Genomic DNA, 12,191 nt, shown 5'->3' with positions numbered 1-12,191 from the left:
GCGGGCGCCTCCCGGGACCTCACCCACTACCCCCCGCCTTGGGACTCGATTGCCTGCCTCTGCCCTATGTGTTTAAACGATGCCCATGGGAGCTTCGCCGCGGGGCGGTGCAGGTCATCTGGGGAGGGGTGAAGGGTCTGGGAAACTCTCTCAATGCACTTTAGGCATTTATTTCTCGGCAAAGAAAAATCTGGGCAATTCCAGCCAGAACCCTAATTACTTTGGGAACAAACAAAAGATTGAGAGGGGAGAGAGCCAGGCGAGGAAAGAAGTTTCATCACATTTATAATTTTATAATTCGTGTGTGTGTGTGTGTGTGTGTGTGTGTGTGTGTATTCCCACCTCCCTCCCGGGGGCACGAAGTTTCCCTGTTTCAAGCCCCCCGCGCGGCTCCTGTGCAGAGGTGGTTACGCCTTGATTCTGCCGGTAGCGAGTGAAACAGGTGTCGTGCGCGCAGCGCGATTGCTGATTGGCTGTGCAGACTCCGGTGAACTACTTGAACGTGTCCTGCAGCTGCAGGGTCTTCGCGGGGTGAACGCCGGGCATACGCAGTTGCTTCGCCTTTACCCGTGAGCTTGTCTGTTGCCCATTCGTTTCAGGACGCGACCCCGCGCCGCGTGCGCCGTGAGGCCGCTGGGGCAGCGGAGGTGCCTCCCCGCTGAGAAGCGAGCCGGAGCGGCGTGCCGTGGGGAAGATGAGCGGCACCAGCGCCAGGTCCAGCCACCTGTCTCAGCCGGTCGTGAAGAGCGTGCTGGTGTACCGCAACGGGGACCCCTTCTTCGCGGGGCGCCGCTTCGTCTTCCACGAGAAGAAGGTGTCCAGCTTCGACGTCTTCCTCAAGGAGGTGACGGGCGGCGTTCAGGCGCCCTTCGGGGCCGTCAGGAACATCTACACCCCGCGGGCCGGGCACCGCATCCGGAAGCTAGACCAGATCCAGAGCGGGGGCAACTACGTGGCTGGGGGCCAGGAAGCCTTCAAGAAACTCAAGTGAGTCCTTCTATCTCCTCCGCCCGCCATTTCAGAGGGTTCTAAGGTGGAATGGAATAACCCCCGCCTCACCCCACACCTCGGTGCGCCCAGGGGCTGTGACTGTGCGGGTTGATGCCACTCAAGGCTCCCGCTGCAGCTGGGGTCAGAGCTTGAAAGTGTGATTGGAAAAGAAAGTTCACGTACGGAGCAGTAGGAACGGACTTTAAATGTGTGTATAAGGAGTGGGAATCAAAAAAAAAAAAAAGTATTCCGTGACTAGCTATTTGGAAAGAGTAACACAAACGACATGTTAGATATTTGGCATTTTCTGTTCTGCTTTTTCTCTTTCCACTTTTGCTTGGAACCTATCATTTTAATTTTTGTTGGAGTATAGTTGATTTACAATGTTGGAACCTATCATTTTAGTTTAAATAAAGACTTCTTAAAAATCACTTGGAAGTATTGTCACCCGTGAAGAAAAGTGCTTTCAACCTTTCAATTCCAAGTAGAACTGACCACACCCCACTTTGTGACCCTCCTCCCACCTCCTGCACGTTTATGTTATTTCCTTAATGCTTGGAAAAGTTTACTGGCTTACTGTATTTGTCTACATGTCTGTCACCAGGTACTTGATGGTTAAACCTTCAAGGACAGGGGTCGTTAGTAGTGGTGCTTATCCCCAGTTCCTGGCAGGGCGCTCACTTATTGTGGGCATTCAGTGAATCAGCAAACTGTGCTTAGTTCTCTGAAGGGAACAGAGATAAGACAGGACTCCTTGTCTTTTGGAGTTCACAATCTAACAGGAGACAGACTACATGCACACCAGTAATTTTAATGCAAAGTACAAAAGAATGAGTGCAATTAGAAAAATAGTTAAAGTTATATGGGAGTTGAGAGAAATTATTCCTCGTGGGGGTGGGTACTGTAGGACAGGTAGAATTTAATATTCCATAGGGTTGTTTTTTTTTATAGCTTTACTGAGATATATTTCACATAACATAAACCACAGTGGTTTTTAGTATATTCATAGAGTTTTGCCGCCATCACCACAAACTAATATTAGAACATTTCCATCACTCCAAAAAGAAACCCTGTACCTTCCCAGTTTCCCCTTCTCCCCATCCTCTAGTAACCACTAATCAGTAGTGGTTAGTTTCTCTGTCTCTATGGATTTGTCTATTCTGGACATTTTATATACAGGCATACCTCGGAGATATTGCAAGTTGTGTTCCAGACCACTGCAATAAAGTGAATATTGCAATAAAGCAAGTCACAGGAGTTTTTTGGTTTCCCAGTGTATATAAAAGTTATGTTTACACTATGCTGTAGTCTATTATGTGTGCAATAATAACATTATGTCTAAAAAAAAGTACATGCCTTATTTAAAAAATACTTTATTGCTAAAAAATGCTAATCATCATTTGAACCCTTAGCAAGTCATAGTAGTAACATCAAAGATCACTGATCACAGATTACCATAACAAATATAATATAATGAACAAGTGTGAAATATTGCAAGAATTACCAAAATGTGACACAGAGACATGAAGTGAGCAAATGCTGTTGGAAAAAATGGCGCTGATAGATTTGCTCCATGCAGGGTGGCCACAAACCTGATTCAATTTGTAAAAAAATGCAATATCTCTTAAGTGCAATAAAATGAGGTATGCCTGTAAAAGGAACCATACAATATATGACCTTTTGTGTTTCTGTCTTCTTTCACTTAGCATAATGTTTTCAAGGCTTATCATGTTATAGTATGTATCAGTACTTCATTCTTTTTATTGTTGAATAATATTCCATGATATGGCTATACCACATTGTGTTTATCCGTTAATCAGTTGATGGATATTTGGATTGCTTCACTTTTGGCTAATATGAATAATGCTGCTATGAACATTTTCATTTCTCTTTGGGTATATACAAGTTTTCATTATTTGGGTATGTATAGGTTTTCATTTCTCTTTGGGTATATACCTAGGAGTGGAATTGCTGGATTGTATGGTAAGTCTATATTCCATAGGTTTTTTTCCCCCCATAGTTTTTTTTTTTTTTTCCCCCATAGTTTTTAATATAATATTTTAATTAAAATTCAGCTTGGGCCTCAGGATGGCAAAAAACATACCTTTACCATAAAATCTATGCTTGTGAGTTCTGATTTTAACTGTGTAGAACTATTTTCCCAAGTATCACTAAAGTTATCTAATATCATCCTAGCTTGTGTAAGTTTGTTTAAATTGAGTTCTAGGTGTTCTGCTTTTTTGTTATGCCAGATGTTCTTTTTATGGGAGGTGAGGGATACATTTGGATTTAGTTTCCCTTCCCTGAAACCTCCTTTAGTATGCTTTGTCTAACTTCCTTAGAGAAGAGCCAAATGAAACTGTACTTCACAATAACTTAGAACTTAAAGCTGAGAGTTAGGAGACTTGTGTTTGAGCTGTTTATTAGCTCTGCATCCTTGTGCAATTCACTTGACACAGCTAGTCAGTTTCCTAATGCAGAAAAGGAACATAACCATTCCTACCTCACAGTCTTGTTGTAGAAAGTAAATGGTATGGATGTGAATGTGTTTTGTAAACAACGAAGTGTTATAAATGCAAAGCATCTCTGTGTCCAGTTCCTTTCATCATATACTTTGTTAATTTTTTAAATTAAATAATTTTCATATGAAGCAATTTCATGGGAACGTAAATCTGCAATTCCAGACTCACTTTAATAATTTGTATTCTCTTTTGTTTATTTGTGCTACCAACTCAAAAGATAAAAACAGGTACAGTTCCAAACCAAATAGAAAGTGCACTTCAGATCAAAAACCCTGAGTTTGTTATAACGTGTCCATGGTTAATTTTCCATGCTGACAGATGAATATTTATTTGTGTTAAAGTGGTAATATCTATGGTTATAATGATAGAAGCCAAGAAGATTTAAATGCTGAATATATTTGAAGCTTTGCAGTTTTAAGTTTACATAACAAATGAAGAAACTGGCAGAACAAAAGAAAGCCCGAAAGATATTGAGGGTAATTCATGCCATGTAGACCCTAATTGATGTTGGGGAAGACAGCAATGGTGGAAAAATATTTTTTGAATGAAAATGATCAACTTTGTTCTTGCATATCTTTTACTCATATTTCTTCTAATAATTTTGAAACGGTGATTAAACTTCAGGTAGCTATTAAACCTTTATTTTATAGCAGAGAATTCTAGAGATTGTTATTTTCCCCAGAGTTTTCCTTATGCATTTTGGGATGTTGACTCTACTACATGTGGATCTGAAATCACTTTCCTGCACATGACAGTTAGAATGTTTTATTGTTATGTTGGAAATCAGTCCCTGAAGATTTCCGAAAGACCCATTTTATTGTTAAGCAGAGGGAGAATTTTCACTGTCTTGTATAATACTGTTTATGTAAGAGAAATACATGATAATTTCCAGAGGTATGGATTAACTAAAGCGTTCTATCCAAAAAACAACAAAATAAAACATAGCCAAAATTAATTCTAATATAAAATTTTTGGCAACTCAGCAATTATGGTAGTTGAGGTAGAGAATGTATCTATCTTTCTATCTATGGTTATAAATTAAATCCTAGATTTATATTTATTTTTAATATTAAAACATTTATCACCTTCTATGTATGAAGCACAGTGGAACGAGATCACAGTGATGGACAGATAGCTTGAAGTGGACAAAGGTATAAAGTTTTTAGGTTGTGCTTATGCTATAGCTAAAGAATGATCACTAGTTAATATATGTAGCAAATAGTAATGGAATGATAGGGGTCTCCAGAGGTTAACTAGTTTACCCATCTGTATTTTAGCTGAACCAATGCCTAAACCATCCCACATGGCTGAGCATTTCTGCATAATTAAAGTGCTCTCCTAGGAAAAAAGATTTCCCAGCTTTTCACAGTTGTTACTCTAATGCATGGGATCAGTACTACTTTCTTTGGCCTAAAGTCTGTAATTAATAGAACTAACTGTTAAGCAGCTTTACACACAAACCACTCTTTATATCAAAATTGATATAAAAATAAGAAATACCATATATATAGTAAGTAGCTGACCATTGTGGGGAAGAATGTTCCCCAATGGAAGTATGTATTTCTAAGACTTCAATTTCATTGAAGTTTAGCATGGACATGTGTCAGCCCTGAAAGCAGTTCCTGTTATTATAATGGCTTTTAATTAGTAGCCATTGATTTTTGCTTTAGGCTTAAGTATTTCCTATGGCTAGCTTTACTTTTCAATAATTTTTAAAAAGACATTTACATAGCTGATTCAAAAGTAATGAAAGAAGCCCTTATTGTTTTTTTTCCCCCCAGTTACTTGGACATAGGAGAAATCAAGAAAAGACCAATGGAAGTTGTGAATACAGAGGTAATGCAAATAATAATAACAGTGCTGCTTTGTGTTTCTTATGGTATGTCTTAGAGATTTGGATGACATTCTAATCGAGATAAATTGTCTAATGTATATAAAGAGGACATTAGATGTTTTAAGGCAAAGATAACCCTTTCTGTGGATCATTATCAGAAACAAACAGACTGAGTAGGTGTCCACAGATGTGTAGGACTAGACACAGCATGCTCTTATTCTCCCATTTTCTAGCTGTGTGTTCTCTGGTTGAAACCCACAGGGATTTTCCCTGTCAAGTGAGAAGAGATTCTGAGCGCCGTGATACCAACCTTTGCCAAAACTACATCCCCTGTCCTGACTTGCTTCTGACAGTCCAATGTCTGAAATGGCCAGGATCACTCTGACTGGCCCTGAGGCTTTCAAAGGAGCCTGTTAAGACTTCCTGTGATATCAGGAAAACACCTCCATGTTAACTTGCATTAAAGTTCACTTGAGCGTGGTCACCAGAAGCTTGCATGAAGACTGGCAATGAGTCTTGTGACATAGATATTCATTCCACTATGTTCCACATAGCATCTGGATCCCTAGTGGAATCATCTCTAGTGGGTATTCTATAGGATGTATTCCTTAGTCTATGGATGAAAAAATAGATTAAAAACAAAATTAAGGCAAGAGCCTTAAACGTCCCAGTGAGACAGGGAAAATGATAGTTAAACCCAGATTGGGATTCTGTTCACCAGCCAGACTTGCCCTCCTCCCATTTGGACCCCACAGAGTCAAGTGCTCCCAGTGGGTGTGTCCTGCCAGTGCAGAAATGACTAACAGGAAAAGGAGTTTTTCCTCATTTGTAGTGCAGAGCCCCAGGGAGACTCCTCGGCTCTGGCCATTTCCTCCCATGCTGGGTTTATGCCCAACAGGACCAAATTGGTCTCTCTAGGAAAAAAAAAAAAAAACTACGTAAGAAAAAATTTTAATTGTGCCGTGTTTTTAATAACGCAAGATTAAATTCATGATTCAAATAATTTGTGGGAAAACGTGGTAATCCCAGACATTATTTAAAATAATATTGTTTGTATTTTTGATTTTCAATGTATGAAAAGTTGATTATTTATGAAAGTGATATGATTTATAGCTTAACGTAGACAAAAATATAAATTTTTCAGGTGGTGCTTATGTTACAGGTAAAGAATGACTGCTAGTTAATATCTGTAGCAAGTAGTAAGAAAAGACATTAGTGTATTAGTTCTGGATATAATATTGTTTGAAGGACACACAACCACTTGAAGTAAGCTATCAATACCTTGCTTGAAGTTAGTGACTGAAGCCGAATTTCTGCAGTAGGATTTGAAATGTGTGAATTCCAAAAAAATTATGAGCGTATATTTCCTCTGGATTCCAGTGTCTTTGATGAAGACATTGGGTCTGGCAAATTGCAAGAGGTGTGCAAAAAATTTTTGGAATATACTTAAATAAAAAAGGTTATCCTTAACAAAAGAAGCATTCACAAGGACTCTAGTGAATTTAATTTGCTAATTGTTCTTCCGCTTTGGAGCAGTAACTATTGATTTCTCTTTACTTGGGGCCTGTGCACGGGCCACACAGACAAGGTTCTGATTTATGAATGCAAGTCTTACATGTGACAAATCCACCCCTTATCTCCAACTAGAAGACAGCATCTCTCCCTCTTCTAGAACACTGTATCTCTCCCACTTTTCTTCTTACTGGTGATTCCTGCCCCTTCTCATTTGCTCTAACTGCATGGATCCTGCTGTAGCCTTTCATTTCTTCCCAGTCCTTCCCCTCGCAGTCTTCCAAAGGGGGTCATTTTGGGGATGCAGAGCAGGTTGGAAGAGGTGGTGAGAAACTGTTCTCTTTGTCCATGACCTTCAGCATTTTCCCTCACTCACCCAAGCCCCACTCTCCCACTTTTGTCCCCCTCAACCTTCCCTCCCAGTCTAGACAGCAGTGTATTTACTTCCCTCACTTTGCATTTCCAGTCTTTTTTTTTTCGGCTGTGCCGCATGGCATGCAGAATCTTAGTTCCGCCACCAGGCATCAAACCCGTGCCCCTTGCAGTGGAAGTGAGGAGTCCTAACCACTGGACCAGGGAAGTCCCTTGCATTTCCAGTCTTGATCTTCAACACAGATACCCTCCTCCCCAAAGTCCACACCATGACCACACACAAAGCCTGCTTTGAGCAAGGGGACCCCTGTTTTCATTGCCAGAAAGGGAGAGTTTTGGGTTCCGGGCATCCAAAATAGGAACTCTGAATGCATTTTCCCATAGAGATGTCACTTTCACTGTTGGTTCTGCAGTCTTATTGATGTTGTTTTAGGTGGAGCACAAGTCAGAAAGGCTTTTGTAGGCTGAGCTGAGAACCTCACTTTTGTGTGTGTAATTCTTACTGGGCAGAAATACCTCTCTCTTTTTCACAAGTGATTAACCATCAGACTTCTAGAATTCCACAAGTTTATAACTTAGAGGACAATCTATGTTCAAAATTTGAGAACAAACTTGACAGACACTGGCCTTTCACAATATTATAGATTCTATTTTCTTGATCTAAGGTGGTGATTTCCTTTCAACATTTGTGTCTACTGAGAAAAGAGTGCACACCTGGTAAAATACTGTTGATGACTGCTATTCTTTGAGGAAGATAACACATCTTTCTCCCAATCACAGGGAGGGATTCACAGAAATAATTTTGAAGTGGGAACATGAATACATAGAATTGGAGAGTTTAGAGTTGTTTCAGAGAAGAAGTTTCAATGCAGTAGTAGCACAAACAATGTCTATTCAAAGACGTTTCAATATGAAGAGTTAGTAAAATTACCTATTCATCAAAACTGGGGACATTTCCCTCAAATCTGACGTATTTCATATTGTTTAAGTTTTCAGTGTTGGGGTTACCTAATAAAAGCCACCACATTGAGGTAGATGCTTCAATTTTTCTAATTGCTTGAAGCATATTAATTCTGATTATTCACAGTGCACGTTATAACAGAAGGACTTTTGCCGTTTGTTGGGGTTTTGTAGGACGTGTGGCGTTGGGTCCCACAGCTGTGGCTAGGTTTTCGCGTGTGGTAGGAAACCCAGCCAGTGGGTGCTGGGGGCCAGCAGCATTCCTCTCCTCCTCCCGGAGCACCCCCCGCCCAAGTCCATAATACAGTTTGCTTGTTCTTTAGACAGTTAATAGTTTAGACACAGTGGTATCCACTTGCTGACTGCAGGTCACGTAATGAGAATGGGCATGTCATCTGGACGTTCCAGGTTCTGCTGTGGTTTCTGTCATTGCCCTTCTGTGCCACGAAACTCATCTCTGAAGAGACACTGAAAGGACAGCTAGTCCTATTCCTCCTCTTCTTTGTAGCCGTGTCATCAGGACAGACAAAGGCAGAACTCTAATGCACCTGTTCCACTAACCTGAAAGAAGTACGTGGTCTTATGTGGCCAACACTTTTTGCAGCAGGAGGAAGGGGGAGGGGAAGCGGAGGAAAGACAGAGAAGAAAAAGGAGCTGGGAGAAAGAAAAGCAAAATGGTGACTGGTGGTTTGCACCTGCTCCAAAGTTGGGCTGCGCTGTAGGCTCTGAGCCCTTCCTTACCTCTCGACACCAGGTCTTGCTTTTAATAACATCCAGATAAAGAGACCTTCTAGGCCCCCCTTGGACTCCTGCCTCTATTCCCCAGTCATTGCGTTGAGCTATATTTTCATCTTTCTTCCCGCTTTGCCTGCATCGGTGGTGGTTTTAATAAAGACACTGTTCTCATCTTCTGACCTTGGTAGTTCATCTCCTTATTTATGTCCTCCCGGTCCTCTGTCTGCTTCCTTTCCCCCTCCTCTCTGCCCAGTTTCAGACCTCGTTCTGTGTTTCCGCGTTCCAAGTCCACTCGCCAGCTTCTTCCTTTCCTCTCTCAGGGAAGCCGTCTATGGAGCCCTCTGTCCTCATGCACTGGGAGCCTCTGATCCGCATGTGGGATACCTTTCCTCTTGCTTACCAGCCCGCATGGTGCTTTTACCCTTTCCCTTTAACTGAAGGAGGGTCTTCTTATTTTTCTGCTTTATCCACTTTGCTTTCACATGATTGAACACCCGTACTGTGCAGCATGGTAGGCAGAGAGCAGGGGAGCAGAATGAACAAGACATGTATAACCTCTCACCTCCAGGAATTTACAGTCTTGCTGAAAAGACAGATACACGAAAATCTCCAGTACTGCATTATAAGCGATTCAGTTTGGTAGGGGTTCAACTCCATTTGCGCTGAGCTGTTTATTTCAAGTGCTTTTGACTTTATCAGGTGGCAACAAGGCCATCAGTGAACTCTTCCAAGGGAAGCTTCCTTCTTCTTCGACCCAGAGTTGTAGATGTTGCTGATCGGCTGATCAGCTCTCCCCTGTCTCATCCGTGTAGTGAATCCTTTAGATTATGACATTCTTTTTTTTTTTTTTTTTTAAGTGTTTTTTTTTTTTTCTTCAAGGTTCATTCATGTTATATTTATTTATTTTTTAATTTATTTTTGGCTCTGTTGGGTCTTCGTTTCTGTGCGAGGGCTTTCTCTAGTTGCGGCAAGCGGGGGCCACTCTTCATCGCGGTGCGCGGGCCTCTCACCATCGCGGCCTCTCTTGTTGAGGAGCACAGGCTCCAGACACGCAGGCTCAGTAATTGTGGCTCACGGGCCCAGCTGCTCTGCGGCATGTGGGATCTTCCCAGACCAGGGCTCGAACCCGTGTCCCCTGCATTGGCAGGCAGACTCTCAACCACTGCGCCACCAGGGAAGCCCCCAGATTATGACATTCTTTAATACTTATTTAGAGAGCAAAATCTGTTTCACTGTGTAAGAGGCGCTGGATAGGGCCATTCTGGACAGAGGAGACAAGCAGACAGCTTGGCTACACAGCACTTAGGGTGCGCTGGGAGCTGTGAGTCACCAGGTATAAATGAGCACTTCTCTGCTTTTTTAGGAGTTTGGAGTCCAGGGGAGAAGACAGGGAAGTAAACCAACTATTATTATCCAGGGCACATGTGCTGGGCTAGAGGGATGCTTGGAGGACTGAAGAAGGGTAGATGGGATTAGGTTTATGGGTCAGCCAGTTTTGAAAAGATTTTAAATATAACAGAATCTCTTATTTTTGGCCCATTTCTCTTAGATTAAGGTTTTGAGAATGTCCCTTTCTACTCCTTGATTAAGGAGGATTATTTAATACTTGTATCTGTGTAAAGATCAAAGCCTGTCTCCGACAGAATGAAAATCAGCTGGATGGAGAAGCAACAAAGGCAACCTTGCCACTAGTCAGGCTTGGAGGACAGACACATCGCAGGCCAGCTGCAAAGTTATCATAGAACACTGCTTCTCCCAGTTATGCAGCAGCTGTAAGATGCCATAAGGCCCTCCCTTTCAGTGATTAATGCTTACTTGCGGCTGACACTCCAGACCTGCTTTGCTGTTCTCATATTTTATTGGTCATCTTTATTTCTTATTTTTATTTTTTGGCCGTGCCGCGCAGCTTGTGGGATCTTAGTTCCCCGACCAGGGATTGAATCCGGGCCACAGCAGTGAAAGCGTGGAATCCTAACCACTGGACCACCAGGGAATTCCCTACTGGGCATCTTTAGTTGCTAAATCGCCCTCACCTCATAACAACCCCTAGTTAATCCCCACATCTAATTTCACCTCAAAACTGCAGTCACTCCAGAACTGAATCGGCTTCCCTTAGACCCTCCTTGGAATCCTTCAACGAGAACCCAAACCTTACAAAAGATGATTCCTTTCTCCGTCCTTCTCAGCGTCATTTTGTGCTTTCTCTGAGTGCCATCCCTCGCTGCACCAAATCAATAAATCTGATTTTGTCTGACTACAGATTTGTTCCTGTTGCTGGTAGTCATCAACCGATGAGGCTTTAACACATGTGTCAGAGCTGCCTGTTAGATTGTACGTCCCTAGGAGGTCTGCTAATTCTGTATAGTACCTAGCATTAATAGGCTGGTAGTCGTTTTAATTCTCTGTAGTGTTGAATGTTCCTTATCATAGTTAAGGGAGACATCTGTTTGCCTCAAGCGTGCCAGGTGATTCTGCATTTCACATATGAGTGGGATGTCTCAAATAACTTAAAAGTCTTCATGGCCACTATCTATCTAGCCTTTGTTTCAGGGATAAAATTAGTTTAGTTAAACCTTTGTGTGATTCATTTATTGTCTCTCGTATAATTTGGAGCTGTATTAAATGAATGTTATTCATTTAACATGGATTTACTGTGTGACTGCTATGTGCCAGGCATTGTGCTTGTCACCTGAGAAGCAAACAACATGGCCCCTGTCCTCATGGAGTTCACTGCTCTTTAGCCTCCCTTGCCTGCCATGCCTTACTTTTAACTCTGCCAACGTTGATCTTTGTTGTAGAACTTGTAGATTTCTTTGGCTCAAAAGCCCACATTTTAAGGGCTAAACACTTTTCGAACTTTATCGATAATGGGTCAGGAAATAATGGGACTAATTTTTGAGGAGCAATAAACTCCTAATTTCTGGAAAATTTGTTCCATTTTCCTGGAGTTATAAACACCTAAGCTGCTAGTTGTAACCTGAATAATGGCTGGAGTTGTCCATCTCCTGTGGTCGAGATAAAATTGGCCTGAACCTCCGTTACTTAGCCTTTGGAATGTCCTACATTCTTCCCAAGACTTCTGTGAATTCCTGCAAGGATTATTACCTCATGTTCACCTCTTTGCCTGAGCGTCTGCTTCCAGAGTATTAGCTGAGTTCATGGACTGTCTTGTTCCTCTACAGGTTGTATTTGTTTAAGGCCCCACCAACTCAGAGGTGAAATCCTCTCATTGATGTCCACACAAATAACCCGTTCCCACAAGTTTG

General features: G+C 41.8%; 1 protein-coding gene across 2 annotated transcripts in view; it reads left to right on the top strand.

Moving 5' to 3' along the window:
* The window catches only part of DCDC2 (doublecortin domain containing 2), a 161,377-nt gene that overhangs the window by 154 nt on the left and 149,032 nt on the right, over nucleotides 1-12,191 (top strand). The window contains exons 1-3 of one of the 2 annotated variants that reach the window (XM_059938024.1): nucleotides 35-113; nucleotides 600-987; nucleotides 5,294-5,348. In XM_059938024.1, coding sequence (XP_059794007.1) covers nucleotides 695-987; nucleotides 5,294-5,348 — 348 coding nt within the window. In that variant the 5' untranslated portion in view covers nucleotides 35-113; nucleotides 600-694. Of the gene's footprint in view, nucleotides 1-34; nucleotides 114-599; nucleotides 988-5,293; nucleotides 5,349-12,191 lie in introns of those variants that run through there. The other variant, XM_059938025.1, reaches the window with a different exon arrangement.

Source organism: Balaenoptera ricei, chromosome 11 (genome assembly GCF_028023285.1).
Source record: "Balaenoptera ricei isolate mBalRic1 chromosome 11, mBalRic1.hap2, whole genome shotgun sequence".
NCBI lineage: Eukaryota > Metazoa > Chordata > Mammalia > Artiodactyla > Balaenopteridae > Balaenoptera > Balaenoptera ricei.
Note: the sequence above shows the minus strand (reverse complement) of the source record. Positions and strands in the feature narration are given on the sequence as shown.